At 53.2% G+C, this 24,542-nt stretch overlaps 1 protein-coding gene across 1 annotated transcript in view; it reads right to left on the bottom strand.

The window, feature by feature from the left end:
• The window catches only part of AP2A2 (adaptor related protein complex 2 subunit alpha 2), a 48,091-nt gene extending 26,971 nt beyond the window's left edge, over positions 1 to 21,120 (bottom strand). The window contains exons 1-6 of the mRNA XM_026447314.2: positions 20,709 to 21,120; positions 19,628 to 19,696; positions 11,766 to 11,908; positions 9,753 to 9,946; positions 5,029 to 5,158; positions 488 to 589 (exon numbers count right to left, since the gene is read on the bottom strand). Of these exons, the coding sequence (XP_026303099.1) occupies positions 488 to 589; positions 5,029 to 5,158; positions 9,753 to 9,946; positions 11,766 to 11,816 (477 nt within the window). The 5' untranslated portion in view covers positions 11,817 to 11,908; positions 19,628 to 19,696; positions 20,709 to 21,120. The remainder of the gene's footprint in view (positions 1 to 487; positions 590 to 5,028; positions 5,159 to 9,752; positions 9,947 to 11,765; positions 11,909 to 19,627; positions 19,697 to 20,708) is intronic.
• Positions 21,121 to 24,542: the final 3,422 nt, after the last annotated feature.

The following is a 24,542-nucleotide window of genomic DNA, read 5'->3' as shown; positions in this document are numbered from 1 at the left end:
AGGGCAAGGAGCTAAGTGTTCAACAGGACAGCGGGTAAACTGCAGGGGTCAATTCACACAGCCGATTCCATGAAGCATCAAATGTGAATGTATAACAGCTGCACACAAAACAAAAGAACGTGTGCTGCAGGTCCATCTGCATAAAACTCAAAACAGGAAGCTGAACAGCAGGCTTCAGCGTGCACACCAGATGGTAGGTCCACGAAGCGCCAGCCACGCTTCCCCAGTGGGGGACACGGGACCCCTGGGTGCCCCTCCTCCACCCACGTGGTGTTGGGTGCTTGCTCACACGATGGGAACAGGGAGCTGTGTTTCTCTACAGACGGAACAGTTCTCAATTAACAAAAAGGTTGACAGAGAAGCCAAGTTGGTTTTCACCTCTGAATTTATAAACTGACCAAATACCTTGCATTCTACAAGTAAGCTAATAATTAAATAACCAAGACAAAACCCACCCTGACTTCTGCTCCCCCACAAACAGACTTACCCTGCTTAGCCTGGAGACAGCCAGAGACACGGAGGTTTTAAACTCTTCTGGGTTCTTCTGTGCTAAAGTGGTGATCAGACTTGTGGCTGCAGTTACCACACCCTGAAAGAAAACACACACACAACAGTCAAAACAACTGAAGCTAACCACTTGTGTTAACTCATCTTCCAAACAAAACCTTAAACCAATCAGCCGCACACTGGCAGCCCACAGCTACTTCGGCCTCAGGCCTACCCCGAAAAACCTACCACGTTCTCCAAGATGGCACAAGTAGGTTTTCTTTTTCCAGCTTCTCCTTAAAATCTGGGAAGTTCCGTCATGCTTAGCCCAGACCCCTGCCAGCGTCAAAGAGCCAGAGGGCCATATCCACCATGCAGGTCCAGCATGTGGGCTGCACACACCACCTGGCCTGCTGTCTTCTCCTGGCCTGGCTGCCATCGTCATCTGCACTTGCTGCCTCTGGTTTAATCACTCATGTTCATTGTGAGGGAGACACTACCCTTAGACTGACTTGAATCTTTTTTTTTTTTTTGAGATGGAGTCTCGCTCTGTCGCCTGGGCTGGAGCGCAGTGGCCGGATCTCAGCTCACTGCAAGCTCCGCCTCCTGGGTTTATGCCATTCTCCTGCCTCAGCCTCCCAAGTAGCTGGGACTACAGGCGCCCACCACTGCGCCTGGCTAGTTTTTTGTATTTTTTAGTAGAGATGGGGTTTCACTGTGTTAGCCAGGATGGTCTAGATCTCCTGACCTCGTGATCCGCCCGTCTCAGCCTCCCAAAGTGCTGGGATTACAGGCTTGAGCCACCACGCCTGGCCTGACTTGAATCTTTACAACCCAGAAATGAGACTGTAGAAAACAGTAACTGGAGAAGTCCTTTTCCGTTCTCCTTTTTGGAAAATGGCCCTGGCAGTCACTGAACCACCACAGACTGGATGAGGCCACCAGGCCCAGCACGCGAGTCTTCCCTCCCCGCTCCTCCTGGCCTCAGTGAGAACGGATTCGGGTCCCAGGGCACAAGTGGTCCTCCGCAAGCACCGGGCAGCCTGTTACCGCTCCAGGATAAAGCACCGGGCAGCCTGCTACCGCTCCAGGACAGCCACTAGGGATTCAGTCACTCAGATCTCTTGAAAGAAGACTTCAGGCCGGGCGCGGTGGCTCAAGCCTGTAATCCCAGCACTTTGGGAGACCGAGACGGGCAGATCACGAGGTCAGGAGATTGAGACCATCCTGGCTAACACGGTGAAACCCTGTCTCTATTAAAAAATACAAAAAACTAGCCAGGCAAGGTGGCGGGCGCCTGTAGTCCCAGCTACTCGGGAGACTGAGGAAGGAGAATGGCGTAAACCCGGGAGGCGGAGCTTGCAGTGAGCTGAGATCCGGCCACTGCACTCCAGCCTGGGCGACAGAGCGAGACTCTGTCTCAAAAAAAAAAAAAAGAAAAAATAAAAAAGACTTCAATTACGTAAAGACGTTCTCCCATAAATTTTTTTAAAAAATATATAAAACAAATGATACCAATTCACTCTGAAGATGTAAACAGTGAGCTCAGGAAATGCCTACTTGTGCCAGGCGCAGTGGCTCACACTGTAATCCCAGTACTCTGGGAGGCCAAGGTGCGCAGATGCCCTGAGGTCAGGAGTTCGAGACCAGCCTGACCAACATGGTGACACCCCGTCTCTACTAAAAACACAAAAATTAGCTGGGCTTGGTGGCACTTGCCTGTAATCCCAGCTACTCAGCAAGCTGAGGCAGGAGAATCGCCTGAACCTGGGAGGCGGAGCTTGCAGTGAGCTGAGATCGCGCCACTGTACTATAGCCTGGGTGACGAGCGAGACTCTGTCTCAAAGAAAATGTCAAGTCCGGGTGCAGTGTGGCTCACACCTGTAATCCCAGCACTTTGGGAGGCCGAGGAGGATGGATCACGAGGTCAGGAGATTGAGACCATCCTGGCTAACACGGTGAAACGCTGTCTCTATAAAAATACAAAAAATTAGCCAGGCGAGGTGGCGGGCGCCTGTAGTCCCAGCTACTCGGTGGGGTGAGGCAGAAGAATGGCGTGAACCCAGGAGGCAGAGCTTGCAGTGAGCTGAGATCACACCACTGCACTCCAGCCTGGGCGACAGAGCGAGACTCTGTCCCAAACAACATGTCTACTCGAATGACTGATGCAGTCTCCCCACCGCTCGCCCTGCACCACGGCTCCTGAGCCTGGCTGAGGTGCAGCTACTACAGTACGGCACTCTCCGCAGAGACCTGCTATGCCTGTGCCCTTGGCTTTCCAAGTAAAACGTCAAAGCTGTAAGAAAGAAATGGCTCTGATTGGTCTTCTTCCTGTGTTTCTCGGTGAGCAAAGTGCTAACAGATTTTGCCAAGTCCAATAAAGAACTTGTAAGAAACTGCAGGTCTGTATATGTAACTTTCATGAGAGCAGAGTCATTCCCCACGGGACTCCTGAATGTTCAGGGTGTGTTCCCCCAGGGAACACGCACCTAGAATGCCCCTGTGACAGGCTGACAGGCACTCATGGGCGCTGAGCTCAGCCTCTCACTCAGGATGTCCTCCCCCTGCACTGAGACTGCAAGAGGCCTCTCGAGCACACTCAGGCACGCGACACGTGGCCCCACCCCTGTGGCGACAGCTGGCGCCGCGGCGACCTCAGTGTCTCCTCAGTGGCCTCCAGCCCTTGGCCCGGCCCCCCAACCCTTCTCTCCATGGTGTCTGCTGTCCTCGTCCACTCCAACCTGTCTGCTCCATCAGGCCACCCTCAGGCTACAGGACCCAAGGCTCAGCATGGTGCCCATGCAGCACTCAGGCCACATCACCACCCTCCCCACCAGGCCCAAGGTCTGGGTGCATGCCTGACTGCTGACCTTCTGACCCTCACCCACCTGATCCTGCCCACGCCTCCTGCCCCACTCCACAAGACCTCCCTGAAGGACACATGGGGGAGCTCACTCACTCTAGGTGAGCAAACGACACCTTTCCTGGGGACTCATGACTTGAGACCAGAGAAGCCAAGCCTCAGGCCTTCACCGTCAGAGGTGGAAGGTGCTGGACAAAAGCCATGGCCACACAAAAGACAGCCTGCCGGGGGCGTGGGCGCACAAGCTGGGAGAGGTAAGATGGGAAAGTGCTGGTCAGCAGGGAGCCCACCCTGGGGTTGGCTGTGACACCCCTTCAGGAAGAGTTTCTGTTGCCTTTAACCAAGAATATGCTGACTCAAGCGCCTGGTGAAATAAAGCCACATGCATAACAATACGAAAAGCAAACCAAGTAGCTGGGGTCACAGAATCATACAGCATCCAAGGAGCGGTGCCCTCATGGCCACCTGAGGCCAGGCCCTGCCACCCTGAAAAGCACTCGGGGTGACCCTACGGCCGCAGGGCCGCAGAACTTCCCTCCAAGGCAGGAGCAATGACAGCGGCCCCGGCCAGTCCCACGGAGCGTGCCCAGATCCTGTCTGCAGAAGGCCTGGGGGAAAGCAGGCAGCCCCAGCCCCTCAGCAGCCCAGTGCCCGGCTGCCATGTGGAGCAGGAACCCAGGGCCTGCCTCCCTGACCAGGCCCTGCCGACTCACGGCTCCCACACAGCTGCTTCACCCGCACACTCTCGGACGCCCAAGGCCCCAGCACGCCCACTCCGGGTACAGGCCTGGGGCTGTGAGAGGACACTTCCTCTTTCTGAGCTTCAGCCTCCTTGACTGCAAAGCTGGAAAATCCCATGTCCTCCCGGGGTCCACGGGATGGTGGACGACAGCCTCCAGCAGCGCCATGTGAAAGGCTCCCCCGCCAGGATGGGGCCCACGGCAACACGGGAAAGTGGCGTTCTCCGCCCTCGATCCTGGGTCCTTGTGAACGCGAGGCCGGCCCACACGCCTCCCCACACAGCAGGAAATGTTTCCACTCCTGCCAACTCTGACCCTCTTACTCATACAGCAGAGTTCAGGCAGGACAAGCCCACTCTGCCCATATCCACCCCTGCTGGATGCGGTGGACGGCTCTGTGAACCCCCAGCCCCTGGGGCTCACACGCTGGCACAGCCCCTCCCCGACACCTGCCTCTCACGGCATCTGAATACACATCACCAAATTGCTGCAAACCTCCACCCCCGGTCTATGCCTATACCATGGGGATGACCGCTGGGCCTGGCCTGTGGAGTAGGCATGTGGATTAGTGAGACTGCACATGGGAGCCTGGATGAGGGCACAGGCAGCCGGGACGATGAGGGCACAGGCAGCCGGGACACCAGGCAGGAGCTTCCCGTACTAGACAGGTGTTTCCAGGAAACGTGTCTCAGTTGTGGGTGTCTGCAGAGCCTCCGTGCTACAAGGGCTTCAGCCAATGCCTGGCCACAGGATGAGCAGAGGTGGAGTCTTACTCATCCAGCCCCAGGAAGGGACGCCATGGCCAAGGCACTCAGAGCCACAGCAGCCCCTGCGAGAGCCTCTCCTGGGCACCCCGAGAAGGCGCACCATGGTGTCTTCACAACGCCCATCCCAAAGGTCACCTGGGGAGTGGGGAGAACCGAAGCCAAGGGCGCTTACCAAGTGCTGGTCATTGAGCAGGTGTACCACTCGGGACGTCCAGTCGCCCATGGGGACAAGATCAGGGGACGTCCTGTACAGGCGCAGCAAGCACAGGGCCGCGCTCTGCTTCACGCTGTCCATGGTGTCTCTGAAAGACAGACGGCAGAGTCACCCCCAACGGGCTGAGCACAGCACAGAGCTGCACGGAGCACCACCCACAGCCAGCAGGAGATGTGGGGGTGGGGCTGGCACAGGGGCCAGGACAGCACTCAGGACCGCCTGCCAAGGGCCACCTAGGGGGCAGCAGCAGCGTTCTCAGCACACATGGGCCCTGCTCCAAAGGTCTCCCTGCCAACCTTCTCACCACCAAAACCACCAGCCGACCACATGCAGCTCATGTTGCTCATTCGTTGTTTGAACAATAGCTCTCGTCATTGTTACAACTTAATCCACAATCACAACAGAAATGTGTGGAGGGCCCTGCAGCGCCATGGAGCTCCACATCTGCTTGGTGATCTTCCCCTGCCCCACACCTGCCCTCACCCCACCACGCCCACCCTCAACAGCAGGCTGGGCCGCCCGTGCCCTCACCCCCGGAGCAAAGGGCTTTGGGTCCCTGCAGACACGGTGGGAAGGGAGCCGGCCATGGGCTCTCCTGCTCTGCTGCCAACACGCTTGCTCACGCCACAGCCGCGTTCCATGCTCTGCTTATCCCCCTTCGCCCTCCCACCACCAGACTCTGCGAAGCAGCTGGGAAGGCAACAGGGAGCCTGGGGTGGATGCTGTGGAGACACAGCTGAAAAAGGGCCAGTCTCTTCTCCAAGCACTTAACAGAATCAGCTGGATCCATGCTCCACATGGAAGGAAGAAAAGTGTGTGGAGACAACCCGTACCATTTACCTTCTGGCTTTTTTATTCCCAAATCTCCCCCATAGTATTCCAAAGAAAAATTACTTTGAGTAAAAAATTCCCCTTCTGGGTGCAAATGGCCCCTGAAAGGAGAAGTAGGCATTGTGTCCCTCTTCCGGCTCAACCCATCCTCACAAGATCAGCCCAGAGCAGGAACCGCACACACACCCTGCTGTGCTTCCACGTGGATGTGTGGTCGAGGCCACGTCAGGGGTGTGTACCAGGCGCCGGCAGGGCTGTCCTTGCCAGGCAGCTTCAGGACCCTATGACTCGGCCCCTAGCAGTCCTTCAACAGAGAGGAACCAACCAGGTTCCCTGCTTGTGGCTATGGATGCCAACACAGGAGGGCGCCCAGCACGCCACGCTCCTCAGAGCAGGAGGATCCGCAAGGGCTGGCATCGGCTCACACAAGGGGAATGGGGGCCCCACCACTACTCTCCGGCGTCGGCTCACATGAGGGAGACCAAGGACCCCACGGCGACTCTGCACCTCCACGGTGGTTCTCTCCATCAACTCCATCCATCCCAGCAGAGACACCACCCCCATTCTTCTGCCTTGGCCGCTGCCCCCCATCCCTACCTCCGGCCCTAGGAATGACCTGACCTCCTCAGCAGCCACTGTCCTTCCATTTCTAGGTGACACACACACACCAACAGTCCTCCAACCACAGCACCTCCTTCCTGAGCATGGTTTTTTTTGTTTTTGTTTTTGAGACAGAATCTCACTCTTTCACCAGGCTGGAATACAGCAGAGCACTCTTGGCTCACTGCAACCTCCGCCTCCCAGATTCAAGCGATTCTCCTGCGCTCAGCCTCCCAAATAGCTGGGACTACAGGAGGGTGCCACCACGCCCAACTAATTTTTGTCTTTTTAGTAGAGACGGGGTTTCACCATGTTGGCCAAGATGGTCTCAAACTCCTGACCTCAGGTGATCTGCCCGTCTCGGCCTCCCAAAGTGCTGGGATTACAGGCATGAGCCACCACGCCTGGTTTTTTTTTCTTTTTTTTTTTTTTGAGACAGAGTCTTACTCTGTTGCCTAGGCTGGCGTGCAGTGGTGCAATCTCAGCTCACTGCAGCCTCCACCTCCTAGGTTCTAGCAATTCTCCTGCCTCAGCCTTCTGAGTAGCTGGGACTACAAGAGAGCACCACCACGCCCGACTAATTTTTGCAGTTTTAGCAGAGACGGGGTTTCGCCATGTTGGACAGGCTGGTCTCAAAACTCCTGACCTCAGGACCACCCACCTTGGCCTTCCAAAGTGCTGGGATGACAGGCGTGAGCCACCGTGCCCAGCCTGATCAGGTTACTTTGAGTCATCCACTACTTAGATGGATTTCAACAACTGGCCCTTTTCTTCAAGGAAGGTACCATGGGTGCCATGTTACCTGAGCTCTCTGAGGTAGGAGAACCCTGCCTGTGACCTTCATCCCCATAGGCCCACTCAGGCACCACAACACGGGCCACCTGCTCCCTTCCAGCTGCAGATGCAACGCACAGGCCCCTGGAGACCCCTCCTCGCCCTGGCTCCTCTCTCCTCTGTCCCTGGCTCCTGCAGCAGGTTCTCGGTTCAGGAAACGCCCCACTTCATCAATCTGCACGCGCTTCAGGGGTGGCCTTGTCTTGCATTCCACTCCTGCACAGACACCCACCAAGCACCTACTAGGGACCTGGTACTGTTCAAGATGCTGGGTATAAAGCGGCCACCGCAGCGGACAAAAACCTCAGAGCCTAGGGTGGGAACAGGTAACAAACAGGCAAGCAACAACCCTGGGGGCAGGAGGAGAGGGAGGGCCAGGAGGCCGTGGCCCTGAGGCAGAATCCACTGAACCTTCTGGCTGACTCCGATCCCCAGCCCCACCCTCCCTCTCCTGCACCAGCGTCCTCTGGTTATTCAAGCTGCCTTCCTTCCATCTTGGACACCCTATTTTCAGGGCACCCACCACGTGCTTTGCCACCTGTGACTGAATGGCCTGAGGAACAATGGTGCCTTCAGGCACTGTACCTGCTCTCCCGGTTCTGCTCCTGTCCATCCTACTGCAGAGTTACCCATCTCTGAGCTCTTGTGCTTCTTTTTTTTTTTTTTTTTGAGACGGAGTCTTGCTCTGTGGCCAGGGCTGGAGTGCAGTGGCCAGATCTCAGCTTACTGCAAGCTCCGCCTCCCACGTTTATGCCATTCTCCTGCCTCAGCCTCCCGTGTAGCTGGGACTACAAACGCCCGCCACCACGCCCAGCTAGTTTTTTGTATTTTTTAGTAGAGACGGGGTTTCACCATGTTAGCCAGGATGGCCTCGATCTCCCGACCTCGTGATCCGCCCGTCTCGGCCTCCCAAAGTGCTGGGATGATAGGCTTGAGCCACCGCGCCCGGCCGAGCTCTTGTGCTTCTGAATATCTGTCTTCTCGGGATTGTGCTGCCGTCTCCCTGCCAGGCAGGCTCCTCCTTGCCTCACAGCTGACAAGAGGCTGCCTCATTCTCTATTGTGGGATATCCTCCTTGCCTTGCAGCTGACAGAAGGCTGCCTCATTCTCTATTAGGGGGCATCCTGTGTGGTGTGGGGTGCAGCACCCTGGTCTCTACCCACTCTAACAACCAAAAATGCCCCACGACACGGCCCAGTGCCCTCACAAAGCCAATGTGGCCCAGCTAAGATGCCGGGTCTAGGCCTGTTTCTCTCATGCCTTCCCACCACCTTCTCTCCGGTTCTCACTGTGTAGTCTGCATGGATGTCCACCCGATCTCCTGTGGTCTGAGGCCCAGCTCAGCTGGATGGCACCATGTGGGCAGGGCGTCAGTTTCCCAACTCCACAGGGTATCCTGGAACATGCCGGTGGGGGCCCTGCCTATGGCACAGACACCCCAGGGCTGCTTTAAGCTCTTCCATAGCTGGTGACTCAGCCCCACAAGGCTTCTCTCCAAATTAACAAGGGACGGAAGAGAGGGCCAAGGGCACTTCGGTGTGGTGCTCAGCTTCTCCGCATGAAGCCCTTGAGAAAGGGCGCGAGGAGGAGCTGCCCCGAGATGTTCTACCCGGTGCCCTGTGGGGCTGAAGCCTCTCCTTGGTTTGGCCGGCAGGGTTTGGGCATTCTTCTTTGATTTGTTTTGAATCTCAGTGGTACTGGAGAGGGAAACTCTGACTGCACTTTACTTGAAATCTAAACTTGTAATTCTCTTTTTGTTTTGGAGACAGGATCTCGCTCTGTCGCCCAGGCTGGAGAGCAGTAGCATGAACACAGCTCACTGCAGCCTTGACCTCCTGGGCTCAAGCAATCCTCCTGCCTCAGCCTACCGAGTAGCTGGGACGACAGGAGCACACCACCACACCTGGCTAATTTTTTTTTGTTTGTTTGTTTTTTTGAGGTGGAGTCTTGCTCTGTCACCCGGGCTGGAGTGCGGTGGCCGGATCTCAGCTCACTGCAAGCTCCGCCTCCCGGGTTTACGCCATTCTCCTGCCTTAGCCTCCGGAGTAGCTGGGACTACAGGCGCCCGCCACCTCGCCCGGCTAGTTTTTTGTATTTTTAGTAGAGACGGGGTTTCACCGTGTTACACCTGGCTAATTTTTTTAAACTGTTTGTAGGGATGGGATCTCCCTGTGCTGTCCAGGCTGGTCTTGAACTCCTGGGCTCAAGTGATTCTTCCACCCTGGCCTCCCACAGTGCTGGGATCAGAGGCATGAGCCACCACGCCCAGCCTAAACTTGTAATTCTGGATCCGACCTTACGCTACATCTCATCTCCCATAAGATGGGAAGAGTAAAACATTTCCTGGGCTAAGCAGCTCCATATTTGATGCATTGGGCATGAAAGCAGCACATCTTCGGCAGGAGCGCGGCACATACCCGGCTACGAGGACCTTAGGGATCTCCCCGGCGAAGGCCTCGGCCATCTCCCGGCTGCCCACGCTGGCGATGCAGTGCAGGGCCAGGCCCATGAAGGTGGGGTTACGGCTGGCCAGGTCATTCTTGATGGCATTGTTGATCAGGCGGATCAGCTCACTGTTTGAGTTCACCAACACAGAGATGAAAAGGTAGCCCTGCATTCCAAAAGACAGGAGAAGAGAAACCTCGTGACAATCCAACTCCGCCTGTGGCCCCGAGTCACCCAACAAGCAGTGACACACAGATGCAGAAGCAGCCCCAGCACCACCCATGCACCCAGGGCACTGCTGTGGGAGCTGCGGCTCTCAGGACTCGGCACACGTCTATTCCAGTGGAACCGGGATGCCTCTGCTACGACGCTCTCATGCCGCAGCGTTCCTGTGGGGCACATCTGACTAGGATGCCATGAGCCAGACGCCAACAGGAACTGGACCCCCCACTCCCACTCACTCGTGGGCCACGCGTCTGAGTGTTCCGGGCACCACACTATCCTCGACTTAAGATGGGAGGGAACCTTCACTGACAGGCTGATTTTAGCTACAGTGGTTTCCAGAAACCCAGCTGCCTGTTCCCTCCCACTCGTTAATCTGCCTGTGTCACAGCCTCACGCCGCCCCCTCCCCCCACCCCCACCGACCCAGGGCAAACCCCAGTCCTGTGTCACTGCCACTTCTTCCCAGCCATCCTCACAGGTCACACCTTCCCCACCCAGGGGGAAACAGTGGTTTTCTCCAGACCCAATCCATCACTGACCACCCAGGTTAAAGATGTGCCCAGCCTCCCACAGCTCCCAGGAAGATGCCACCAGGGAGCTCCTGACCTTCCAAACACCACTGCCCCTTCAGCCCTGCTCTCCAGCCCAGGCCACTGCCAGGCACCACCTGCTCTGCTCGCCCTGCTCCTCCCGCCCTCAGCCCCCCAGTTAACTTTCCCTCCCTCCAGCCTCAGCTCAACGCACCCACCCCCACTCCCTCTCTCAAATCCTTTCAAATTCTATGTATGTGAAGCCATGTGACACCCATCTCCCCCAGGACAAGGGCAGGGCCCAAGTTCTGGTACCTGTGCCTCTGTCCTCGAGGCTAATCCCCCATGTCCCCCAATACTACTTGGTGCACCACAGGCACTCCACAAATGCTTGTTGAATAAATACCAATACTTATTAAAACCCGAGACATCTAGAGTCTCTCTTAATTTCCCTAAGTTTAATTTTTTGACAAATGGAAGAAAATGTTACTTTATACCACCAGGGAAAACACAAAAATAATGTGACTACAAGAGACTACACAGCTCAACTTGCAGAGCCCATGAAGGTTTCAAAAGCAGAGTGAAAGGACACCGTGCATCAGCCTAGCAAGGCCTGGGGAGATGGTGGACCGAGCACCCTCCACAGAGTGACAGGACACTGTGCATGGCTGGGGAGATGGTGGACCAAGCACCCTCCGCACCAAGACCCAGCCATGTGCATCCAGTGCCTACTGCAGAAACAAAGCGGTCCAAGGGGCCACGGGACGGGTCTACTCCAGACAGTGTGTCAAAAAGGCACTGTGGCAGGGAGACATCCCTCCTCTGGAGGCTGACCTTATGGGCACAGGGCACCAACCACATTAAACGCTGGGCCACGTGCACCGCTCTCCAGACCAACCAGGAAGTCCTGAAACTCGCCGGAAAGGAGGTTTCGAAGAAAGGAGGAAGAGAAGGCATGGCCACCTCACCAGGAGAACCGCATGCAGGAGGAGGAAGGCTGTGAGGGCATGGGGCTTCCTGAAGAGCACCCAGATGAGGCGGGAAGGGGGCCCTCAAGGTGTTGGCAGCAGGTGCTAACACGGACTGGGCATGCGTCTCCATCTGCAGCAGACCCACATGGCTCATGTCAGCTGTGGGCAGAGAAGGAAGCGGCGACCCTACGTGGGCACGGGGCCTCAGTCCTGCCAGGCACAGGCCGTCCTCCACCGCCTCCACCTGCAGCGATACTCACGATCTGCTTTTCCGTGTATCTGTTTGAACTCAGCAGGTTCACAGCCTCCATGTGTCCAAAGTCAATGTCATGACCAAGGAGAAAGATGAAGAGCAACTTGCAGACGTACTTTTTTTTACTATAGCCATCAAGAGCCTTGTCACCTACAGAAAAGGTGGGGAAGAGGTTTTATTCCAGGCGGGCAGAGGCAGGGGAGAGGGGAGAGCAGAGGGCAGTGCAGCAGAACAGCAGGCAGAACACACAGGCCTCCAGCAGAGGGGTGGCCGGGCCCAGGCACGCGCAGCTGCAGACGCTGCTGAGCATGGATAACCTTTCTAACCTCCTGGTACTCATCAGAATCCAAGTTTTTTATTTCCCTTTCAAAAACAGGCACCAGAACACCTGGCAACAAGAGTTCTGCCCTCCCAGGACAACCCTGGGCAGGTGCAGCCCAGCTGGCCCTCACAGGGCCTCACTCCGACCAGCCAAAATCCCACAAAGGGCCCTGCTGTGACGGAACTTGCAAACCCTGCCTTCAACCATCAAGCTTGTCTTTGAAATCAATTTATTAATTTGGGCAGATGAACAGTCTAAATTATCTGCCACTTCACAGCCATTCTAGGGCAAATCAGCTAGTCATGAAAACAAGGCCCACACGCGATGGCCCCTAGGGCTTCTGTTTCTCTGCCTCATCCCAGTTTGCCTGAGTCCCTCACAAAGGATCACAGTAGAGCAGGTTCAAAACATGTAACTGGCAGAGTATAAAATTCCAAAATATAAAACCGACCCTTAAAGGGCCATTCTGGGCCGGGCGCGGTGGCTCACACCTGTAATCCCAGCACTTTGGGAGGCCAAGGCGGGCAGATAACCTGAGGTCAGGAGTTCAAGATCAGCCTCAACATGTAGAAACCCCATCCCTAGTAAAAATACAAAATTAGCCGGGCATGGTGGTGCATGCCTGTAATCCCAGCTACTCGGGAGGCTGAGGCAGGAGAATTGCTTGAACCTGGGAGGCGGAGGTTGCAGTGAGCCGAGATCACGCCATTGTATTCCAGCCTGGGCACCAAAAGCGAAACTCCGTCTCAAAAAAAAAAAAAAAGGACCGCTCTGCATTCCTATCCCACCTGAGAGGTGAGGGAGGGCCCCTCGGAGCCAGCCTCCAGCAGGCTGTGGAGGCGAGCGGGAAAGGCGGCCTCGAGGCCAGGTCTCACGGAGACTCTGCTGCCACAGCGTGAAGGAACGCAGACTGGGAAGACAGCCCAACCACGCCAGCTGCTCTGGCCCCCTTCTTGTGAAGGGCTGGGGCGCTTACACCTCCATGGACAACCTCTCAGGCTGTGTAGAATACAGACCAGCCACTTTCCTGGGGAACAGTGCATCGCCAGTCAGCCAGTCAGCTGGACACTGGACTCCAAGGAGCTCATGAGAAGTCCGTTCGTTGTCAGCAGCAAATTAACATCATTTAACAGACCAGACAATATAAATAAAAGCAGACCCAACCCGGTTCCAGCCTCCCTTACCATATCCCTTAACCTCTCTGAGCCCAACTTCCTTAGCAGGTTATTATAAAAATGAAACAGCACAGCAGACACGGAGCGTCAGGGGTCTGGGGCAACATAAGGTCACAACACAGGTTCATGAGCACCATCTTTCACAGATGATAAAATGTGACAAAATATCTACCTCAGAATGACTGCAACCTGCTTCTTTTTTTTTTTTTTTTTGAGACAGTCTCACTCTGTCACCCAGGCTGGAGTGCAGTGGCGCAATCTTGGCTCACTGCAAGCTCCGCCTCCCAGGTTCAAGTGATTCTTGTGCTGGGATTACAGGCACGCGCCACCACACCCGGCTAATTTTTGTATTTTTAGTAGAGACAGGGTTTCAACATGTTGGTCAGGCTGGTCTCAAACTCCTAACCTGGTGATCTGCCCACCTCGGCTGGGATTACAGGCATGAGCCACCGCGCCTGGCCTGGTATTTTTTTATAACAAAATATCAAGTCGAGTAAGATAAACTGGAGAGTGAGTCAGGAACCAGAGCCTCAAGGCTTTCTCTTGACCTGAAAGTTGGGAAGAGGGACAGAGACCCGACTGGTCACCAGCCATCTGGTCACCAGCCAGAGGCGCTGCTGGCTCCACTCTCTCCAACCCCCACAGCCTGCACGGGGCTCACACTCTCGGAGGCAGGGTGGGGACTCCTTCCACTTCCTCACCAACGCACACCAGCCCCAACAACAGTGTGTGGTACAAGGCAGTTGCTCCGTTTTTGCCTTTTACATCAATGAATTAATAATCAAGCAAACTAATGGTAAAAGGAACAACAGGCTGCCCAAGTGAAAGAAAAACTAAAGTGTTTTGTCTTGAGACAAGGTCTCGCTCTGTCACCCAGGCTGGAGTGCAGTGGCATGACCATGGCTCACTGCAGCCTCAGCCTCCTAGGCTCAAGTGATCCTCCCACTTCAGTCTCCCGAGTAGCTGGGACCACAGGCATGTGCCACCACGCACGGCTAATTTTTGTACTTTTAGTAGAGATTTTTAGGGTTTCACCATGTTGCCCAGGCTGGTCTTGAACTCCTGAGCTTAAGTGATCTGCCTGCCTTGGCCTCCCAGAGTGCTAGGATTATAGGCATGAGCCACCGCGCCCAGCCTAGTTAGCAAATTAATGTGCACTACCTGGGAAACTCCTGGAGCCGATCGAAAATAAGAAATGACCAGCCAGGTGCAGTGGCTCTCGCCTGTAATCCCACCATTTTTGGGAGGATTCACTCGAGGTGGGTGAGTTCACCTGAGGCCATGAATTCGTGATCAGCATGGGAAACATAGCGAGACACCATCTCTACAACAAGTTTTTTTTTGTTGTTTTTTTTTTTTGAGACGGAGTCTCGCTCTGTCGCCCAGGCTGGAGTGCAGTGGCCGGATCTTGGCTCACCGCAAGCTCCGCCTCCCAGGCTCACACCATTCCCCTGCCTCAGCCTCCCGAATAGCTGGGACTACAGGCGCCCGCCACCTCGCCCGGCTAGTTTTTTGTATTTTTAGTAGAGACGGGGTTTCACCGTGTTAGCCAGAATGGTCTCAATCTCCTGGCCTCGTGATCTGCTCGTCTCGGCCTCCCAAAGTGCTGGGATTACAGGCTTGAGCCACCGCGCCCGGCCTACAACAAGTTTTAAATTTCGCTGGGCATGGTGGTGCACACCTGTTGTCCTAGCCACTCGGGAGGTGGAGGCAGGAGGATCACCTGAGCCCAGGAAGTCAAGGCTGCAGTGAGTTAGGATCATGCCACAGCACTCCAGCCTGGGCAACAGAACAAGACCCTGTCTCTTTAAAAAAGAAACAAAGAAACTACCATGTCTCTACTGCAGAGTATGAGAACACAGAAGCTGTTTTCTAAAGGCTTAAACATGGAAGCCACACCCGTGAACATCCCAGCAACTCCCCTGGGCTCCTGCAAGCATGGCAGGTGCGTACCCATGCATCTACAGGCCACCGTCAAGACACCGTCAGACCTGGTCAGGCCTGCTGTCCACGGCTGTGCTCTGGGCCCACGCTACCCAAAGCACGTTCTTGCCATAGCGGAGGTAGGAAGAGCCCAGAGGGGAGACTCCCTTAAAGCGGAGGTTGGGACTGACAGGAACACTTCTGTCCACACACCTTAGGCCACACGTCAGATGGTCACACCTAACAACCCTCATAGCCATCTGGGCCTACAGTTTTCTTCATGGCAAACAAATACGGATTCAACTCTCTGAAGTTCACAGCACTACTGAAGAAACTCCAGAGACAGACATGACCACGAGACACAATGCACTGGAGTGACCTACACATCTCCCGCTGTCCTGCCCATTCCATGCTTTCCATCTCCACACTTCCATCTGGGATTATTTCCTTTGGAATTTCCTTTAGCACAGGCCTTCTGGTAGGAAATTCTTTCCATTTCTGTCTTCAGCAGGTACTTAGCTTCATTCTTAAAAGGTATTTTTCTTGGATATCGATTCTTTCCCTAGTTGTCACTTTCCCAACATTTTGAGGTTGTGCACAGCACCCCCATGTCAAGACCCCAGCTGCAAGTCTGGAAGAAGACTGGCTCGCTGACAGTTCACTCTGCCCTGCGGGTATTACCTCTGGGTGAGGCCTTCAGTTCACTGTGGAAGGGGGTCTCCAGTCTTTGACTATCATCCCTCCAGACAAGGCTCATCAGCCCTGGCACTACGGACACCCTGGCCGACACCTCTGTTGTGGAGGCCGCTCTATACACTTCGGGTGTTTGACAGCCTCCCACCTCCACCCACGAGTGGACCCACACTCCTAGGGGCCAGGCGCAGTGGCTCGTGCCTATAATCCCAGCACTTTGGGAGGCCAAGGCAGACTGATCGCTTGAGCCCATCAGTTTGAAAACAGCCCAGGTAACATGGCAAGACCTCATCTCTACAAAACTTGTTTTACATGTTAGCCAGGCATGGTGGTGGCGCCTGTGGTCCCAGCTACTTGGGAGCCTGAGGTGGAAGGATGACTTGAGCCCAGGGTGTTGAGGCTGCAGTGAGCCATGATTGCAATGGGCAGCCTGGCCAACAGAGCAAGATCTTGTCTCAATAAATCAACAGATCAATCAATCGATCAATTGTTTTCAGCAGAAGGGTTGGTCTACATCAGCAGTGCTCACATAGCAGCCTCATGCCACATGCAGTCAGTAAGCAAGTGAAACAGCCAGTCCAAAGTGAGACTCACTCTAAGTGTGACACACACAACCAGACTTCAAAGACCTGGTGTAAAATAACTCGGTATCTTGTTTTTTTTATTTTTTATTTTTTTCTGGGACAGGGTTTCACTTTGTCACCCAGGTTGGAGTGCACTGGCATGATCTCGGCTCACTGCAACCTCTGCCTCCCGGGTTCAAGCGATTCTCCTGCCTCAGCCTCCCGAGTAGCTGGGATTACATGCGCCCACCACCATGCCCGGATAAGTCCTGCATTTTTAACAGACATGGGGTTTCACCATGTTGGTCAGGCTGGTCTCAAACTCCTGACCTCAAGTGATCCAGCCACCTCGGCCTCCCAAAGGGCTGGGATTACAGGTGTGAGCCACCATGACGGCCAGTTTTTTTCAATTGATTACGACGATATTTTAGATATACTGAACTAAATAAAATATATGATTAATTTCATGTGCTCCTTTTTACTCTTTTCCAATGAGGCTGCCAGAACATTTAGACCTAGGAGTGTGACTGAGACTCTGTTGCTAAATTGGAGAGCACAGCTCCAAGTCACCCCATCTACCCACAGCTGGCAGGGCAGGCCTCAGGCAGCACATTTCTTACGGACAAGGAGTAGATTTTCTTCTGTGTCTGCTGCCACCATCCAGGGTACGCGCGCGCTCAACAAAAGCCAACACGTCACTGTGTAGGCGGGGCCGCCTTCCCTACCGAGGACGCTGTGTAGGCGGGCCGCCTTCCCTACCGAGGACAGCTAGACAGGCATGAAGTCTCCTTTAGTCCCAAAATATTTATACAGAGTTTGTAAAAAAAATTTCTTTTTTTTGAGACGGAGCCCTGCTCTGTCTCCCAGGCTGGAGTGCAGTGGCACAATCTCGGCTCACTGAAACCTCCGCCTCACCAGTTCAAGTGATTCTCCTGCCTCAGGCTCCCAAGTAGCTGGGACTATAGAGAGGCTCCACCACACCCAGCTAATCTTTGTATTTTTAGTAAAGATGGAGTTTCACCATGTTGGCCAGGCTGGTCTTGAACTCCCGACCTCAAGCGACCCGCCCACCTCGGCCTCCTAAAGTGCTGGGATTACAGGCATGAGCCCATGCCCGGCTCCCATTTTTTTTTTTTTTTTTTTTTTGAGATGGAGTTTTGCTCTTATCACCCAGGCTGGAGTGCAACAGCGCGATCTCAGCTCACTACAACCTCCACCTCCCGCATTTGAGTAATTCTCCTGCCTCAGGAGTAGCTGGGATTACAGGCACATGCCACCATGCCCAGCTAAATTTTTTTGTATTTTTAGCAGAGATGGGGTTTTACCATGTTGGTCAGGCTGGTTTTGAACTCCTGACCTCAAGTGATCCACCCGCCTCAGCCTCCCAAAGTGCTGGGATTACAGGCGTGAAGCCACCACACCTGGCCAGAGAGTTTGTAAATTTAACAGCCTAACAAAGTCTTTAAAGTTATACCTCAACAAATTCGATTATTATTCTGAACCCTATAAAAATCTCCCATTCAAATTTAATCTTTAGCATTCTAAAGGCCATGAATCCTTTTCACAACAACAAAATGGATTAACATTGGCTGAGCGCTGGTTTCTTTTCAAGCAATTTCTATGTATTTCTCATTTCCTCACCATGAGCAGACACAGATCCCGCTCAATGAAGGCCCAGTGGCGCCAAGAGTAAGGCCGGCTGGCAGGGGCTGGCTTTGTCAGGGTCAGGCTCCCCAGGTGGAGAGCCACGGCTGAGTGAGAGGGTGCCAGGGTGCAGCCCTTTCAACCCAGGGCCACCGCCTCCAGCCGGCAATCTGGGCTCCTGAGCTCCCTGATGGGCAGGTGGTAGCGACTCTGTCAGACCCACATCTCCTTCTGCTTCTGCCCTTTACTTTTCACTGGTGTTACTCTCCAATAAATCTTCTGTACACAGCCCATTTCAGAGTCCACATCCTGGAGAACCCAATTTGAGATCACTGGTTTCCCCATTTTACATTTGAGAACAATGTAACAATGTGCACACCGGGCATGGTGGCTCATGCCTGTAATCCCAGCACTTTGGGAGGCCAAAGCGGGCGAATCACCTGAGGTCGGGAATTCAAGACCAGCCTGACCAACACGGAGAAACCCCGTCTCTACTAAAAGTACAAAAATCAGCCAGGCCAGGCACAGTAGTGTCTCACGCCTGTAATCCCAGCACTTTGGGAGGGCAAGGTGCACAGATCACTTGAGGTCGGGAGTTCAAGACCAGCCTGGCTAACATGGAGAAACCCTGTCTCTACTAAATAAAATTACAGGTGTGTGGTGGCACACGCCTGTAATCCCAGCTACTTGGGAGGCTGAGGTAGGAGAATCGCTTGAACCTGGAAGGCAGAGGTTGCGGTGAGCCAAGATCATGCCACTGTACTCCACACTGGGCGACACAGCAAGACTCCATCTCAGGAAAAAAAAAAAAAGAAACTACTGGATATCCATTCTCCATTCTCAAGCCCTCAAAAGCACCCATCCCATAAAACTCCAGGAGTCCCCAAGCTGTGTTCTGCCTGTCCCTCCAGTTCTACAGGGGTCAGGCTCAGCCCTCTCCCTGACTCACTGTGCCTGGGCAATTTCAGCTACACTGTGGCTGAGGTATGCAAAGGGAGGTGAGCCAGATCGCAAATCTGTAAACATTAACTGAAAAACTAAGGCTTGAAGGATTACTGGGCTTTCACAAATGTCCTAAGGGCTGAAAACTAAGCCTATACTTCACAATTCTTCCAAGTAAGGATATTCAGGGAAGGCACTCAGCCCACACACTGGCTCACAGAGAGGTAGTCTGCCGAGAGCGGGTCAGGTCCCTGTTGACCGTCAGCAGGAATGTTTGGTGGCGCCTTGCGCAGAGCACTTCCCATACTTGGTGTTTGTCCTCTGAACCCCCAGCACACTGGCCTGGTGGCTAACACTGTGACATGCAGCCGGGCACTGCACCGGTGCTGTTCCAGCTCCAGGAAAAGACCAGACACCAGGAGGGGCCGCCGCACCTAACCAGCTACACACATGCCATTACCTAATTCTGACAGAGCCCTGATAGAAACTGTAGAAACTGAGAACTTCACTTCAGTGTGGGGGAAAAGAAGACAGTATTAAAAGATAGGGTTCTTATTACAGAAAATTTACAACAGGACATTTCCTGGAAAAGGTTAAACATACTTACCTTTAAATTTTGATCTGATATTTGCCAGTTCCTTGTTTATCCTTTTTATTTCTGCTTCTTTACTTTTGCCTAAAAAAAAGAACCAAAAGGCATTTTTATTTTAGCTGATTTCTAAAGAAACACCATTTCTCTGATAAGACTGACACTCAGAATTCACGAATGGGTTGAGGCCCCACTTCAAGGCAGGAGAAAAGCCAAAGCAGACACCTGCCTCCAACCCAGAGCTGGCAGAAAGGGGCTGCAGCAGGGCTGGAGTCAGGACCCAGCCGAGGGGAGCGCCTGGGTCAGGACAGCGAAGGAGCACGTACGTCCTGAACCACCCCGGCCGGCCGCCGCACACCCAGGGGTGCTCCACAGCACCATTTCTAATGCTACCTTTTTACCAAGCTCAGAACTCAAATACCTGCTGGATGTTTGCCATGATAAATCATCATCCACTAATAATACAGCGGTTTACTCCTAAAATCAACTTTCACTGCCAAAAGTACACAGTTTTACTACTACAGGCTTCCAAGTTTCTTTTATAAATTCACCCCCACAGTTTCCTCCTGGATCAACTGAAGTCGCAAAACAGATGCAGCCTCTGCAACACGCATCCTTCAAGACTCAGCTCAGATGTGCCCGTTAAAATAAAGGCTGGGCCCATCAGCCTGCCTCCTCTGCCGTATGGACTGAACGTTTCTGTCCCCCCAAAATTCGCATGTTGAAGCCCTAAACTCAATGTCATGGTATCTGAAGATGGAACCTTTGGAAGGTGACTGGGTTTAGATGGGGTGATGAGGTGGGCCCTCATGATGGGATGAGCATTCCTACAAGAGAAGTCCTCAACAAATACGGTTAGGTACTAATATCATTAATAACACTAGGAGTGCTCCCACCAACAGGCCCAAAGGCTAGCTTCTGTCCAAAGCAGGAAAGACTGATCTACTCAGTCTATCTGTTGATAGATATTACGACCTATCTGTTACAAAATCTAGTCATTTAAAACAATCTTTCTTTTTGGCTTATCCATCCCCAACGGCAATCAAAATACCTGAATTGACACATTTCAATTTCATGTCTCTTACTTAGTTACAGGTACCTTAGTCTGCTCTGGCTGCCATGACAAAACACCCCAGGCTGGGTGGCTGAAAGTTTATCTCACAGTCCTGGAGGCTGGACGTCTGTGGTCAGTGCACCAGCAGGGTGGTTTCTGGTGAGGGCTCTCTTCCTGGCTTGCAGACAGCCACCTTCTATCCACCTTCTTTCTTCTTTCTAAAGAAAGCCACGTGGCCTTTCTTTGATGTCTGCTTATGAAGCGAGCACACTCTCTCTTCCTCTTATAAGGCCATCAGTCCTATAAGATTAGGACCCCACCCCTATGACTTCATTTAACCTTAACTGCCTTCTGAAAGCCCTATCTCCAAATCCAGTCACACTGGGGTTGGGGCTTCAGCATATGAACTGGGGTGGAGCCACGGAGGCAACTCAGTCCACAGCTAGAGGGAACCTTAAAGACAGACTGATGCATCTGTTCCATAAATATCCACTGGGCACCTACAACAGTCCACACACTGTGCTGGGCACCAAGGCACAAGGATGAGCAAAAACAGACATGGTCTCTGTTACCCTCATGGAAGACACAGTCTGGCAGAAGACTTACTGATCAAGAAGTCGCACACCTATTTAATCACCATGGACCGCGGAAGGAAAGCAGATGAAGCAAGGAGGGATTACGATACAGGGAGTAGGTCTGCGCTGCAGGGCAACAGTGGTTTGTAGGAACACAAGGGTCTTCCTACAAAATCTGGTAAGTCCACTTTGATAATATCCGACTGTGATATTATACGGACATGCTGGGTCTGTCCACAGTTCCTGGCTCACAACTCTCACAGCTCCCAGTATTTTTCCCCAAGGCAGGCCCTGAGACTAGCAAGGGACTCTAACACCCCCCGCCTTTCTGTCTTGGAGCTGGCCACAAATAAATTCTCTGACCTACCTTGTCTGACTGTGGGTCACAAGACCCCCATTTCTCAAAGGGCCCTGCCCCACACCCCGGGGGAGGAATGCTACACAGAGAGGCCAGGAAGAATCTGCACAGACAGGCTCTACTGGGTTTAGATCACACCCTTTTGGTCCAGTCCCATTTGTACACGGCTGTCAATCATGCCTATCCAGTGAAGTCTCCACAAAAGGCCCGGGCGGACAGGGTTTGGGGAGCGTCCAGATAACTGAACACAGGGGGATCCCTGGAGGGACACGGAGCGGCCATGCCCCAGTACCATGCCCTACGCATCACTTCACCTGCACCCTTCGCACTAGCCTTTATGACCAAAGAAATGTGTCTCCCTGAGTTCTGTGAGCCACTCTAGCAAACTGAATCCAAAGAGGGGGTCAGGAGATGTCCATTCACAGTCTGTCATGCAGGAGCATAGGTCACAACCCGAGGCTTGAGGCTAACATGAGAAGTAGGGGCAGTCCTGGGACTGCCTGTGGGATCTGACACTACCTCCACATAGATGGTGCCAGAATCGAGCTGGAGGATACCCAGCTGGTGCCCACTGCAGAGCTGATTGCTTGTTTGCTGATGGGGAGAAATCCCCACATGTTTTGGGGTCACAGAAGTCTTCTGTGTTATAGTGGGACAGCAGAGGAATAATAGCTTAAAGTCTTTTCTCAGCTCACACCCACGAAATCTGGGAATTCTCTATTGTACAAAAGAGGGAAAATGCACATTAGACATGCGACAACCAAACTTTCAGTACATGCTAAATCTATTGCTAAATGGCCCTTGGTCAACAAATACTTGCATGTACGTCACAAGCCAGGCATGGGAGAGAGACGAGACCATGTGTAGTTTAACTCTACCTGGACCAGCCGTGAAAACTAAGGCTTAAAGAGTACAAAGTGATCTTAATAGGGACACACGTTTAACAAGCACTGTCAAAATACAATTATTCATCACACAGGGTAAGGTGAGTTGTGTGCAAAAACAAGTTTGTGTACATTTAAGTCACATTTTATTCTTATTTTTTAAAAAATTAAAAATACGGCCAGGAGCGGAGGTACCTCATTCAAGGCAGGTGGATCGCCTGAGGTCAGGAGTCTGAGACCAGCCTGGCCAACGTGGTGAAACCCCGTCTCTACTGAAAATACAAAAATTAGCCAGGTGTGGTGGCAGATGCCTGTAGTCCCAGCTACTTGGGAGGCTGAGGCAGGAGAATCATTTGAACCCAGGAGGCAGAAGTTGCAGTGAGCCGAGGTGACAGAGCAAGATTCCGTCCCAAAAAAGAAAAAAAGGAAAAAGAAAAAACAGAGACAAGTTCTCACTGTGATATTTGGGCTGGTCTCGAACTCCCGAGCTCAAGCAGTCCTCTCACCTCGGCCTGCTGAAGTGATGGGATTACAGGTGTAAGCCACTGCACCTGGCCCTAAGTCACTTTTTTAAAGCAACAACAAATTTGACTATTTAAAAAACCTTCTCAACTGAGTCTGTGGTTTAAGGATCTCTGGCTGAAGTAAAAGGCCTCTGCAGCAACCCATCCAAATCAGAACATGGCACAAGCGGCCCCGCCAGGCCTGGTGCGCACAGATCAGAGGACACGGAGTTCACCCCTGCCCTACGCAGTCACGGGGCCTAACTCAACCACTGCTGCTTCCAAAACTGATCTTGCCTCCCCCACAAGACAAGCTCCCTCCTCCAGAACATCGTTTGTCTTTTACCACACATTTGCTAACAAATAAGGCTGAATGTTTCCTGAATTGAACAAACACTCCTTTGAGCCAGTCCTGCCCTAGAAAACTCCAGATGGACAGGTGGTCAGAACAGGAAAATCAAGTGCCTATGTGGCGGCTCCCCCACCCAGCACTGCCCCAGGTGCTGGGAACACACCAGCTTCTGCCCTCGGAGGACCTTCAACAAGACACAGACACACTCAAACCTCCTGTCCCCGTCTCTTCCCAGCCCTGAAAGCTGCTCACGGCAGTGACCCCTGGGCAGGCTGCCCAGAGTCTCAGCATCCCCACTCCTCTCTGTATGACGGCTGACCAGCGGACGGCTCCGCAAGAAAGCAGGGCAGCAGGCACAGGAGGATGCTGGCAGCCTGATGCCCCCCAGGATGGCAGGTTTTTTGAACTTGGCTGAAAGTCATGAAAACAGTGTCTTGGGAGCTTCTGCCACACAAAGCCTGCAGGCAGCTTCACACAGCTGGGACTGCGCATGGGTGAAGCACTCTGCACTGGGTGCAGTGTGCCAGTGTGCGTGTGCCTCACTGTGTGTGCCCGTGTGTGCGCCACTCACTGTGTGTACATGTATGCTTCTCACAAAGGTGTACATAGATCTGTGCTACTAAGTCTGCAGCCGGGGACCTTGTGCTCTCTCCCTGTCACGTGCCCTCTACTTTACCCGCCCAAACACCAGGGAAAGAAGCCACTCTGAGGGGGAACTCATGTTGTCCAGAATCAACAGAGCTCAGATCCAAAGCAGAAATAATAAAAACCTGGGGGCAGGAGAACAAGAAAATAATACTGCATGAGCTACATCAACTTTCCTAAGCGGAATCTACAGATTTTATGTAAGGTTGTGAAACCACAAACTAAAACTAAGAGCACATAATTTAGAGTTACAGAGGCAACCGCCAGGAGAAACAAGCCGCTAAACCCCTCTCCTCTGTGGAACAAAAACACAGACAAGACACAGCTTCTCATCCACAGCTTTAATTGCCCAATTTTCAACACACACACATACACAAACACACACGCACACGTACACACCAAATACAAATACACACACACAAACACACACACGTACACACCAAATACACACATACACAAATACACACACAAAAATACACATACACACGTACACAGCAAATATACAAATACACACACAAATGCACACACAAATGCACACACCCATACACACACATACACACCA

This window comes from Piliocolobus tephrosceles, chromosome 13 (genome assembly GCF_002776525.5).
Source record: "Piliocolobus tephrosceles isolate RC106 chromosome 13, ASM277652v3, whole genome shotgun sequence".
NCBI lineage: Eukaryota > Metazoa > Chordata > Mammalia > Primates > Cercopithecidae > Piliocolobus > Piliocolobus tephrosceles.
Note: the sequence above shows the minus strand (reverse complement) of the source record. Positions and strands in the feature narration are given on the sequence as shown.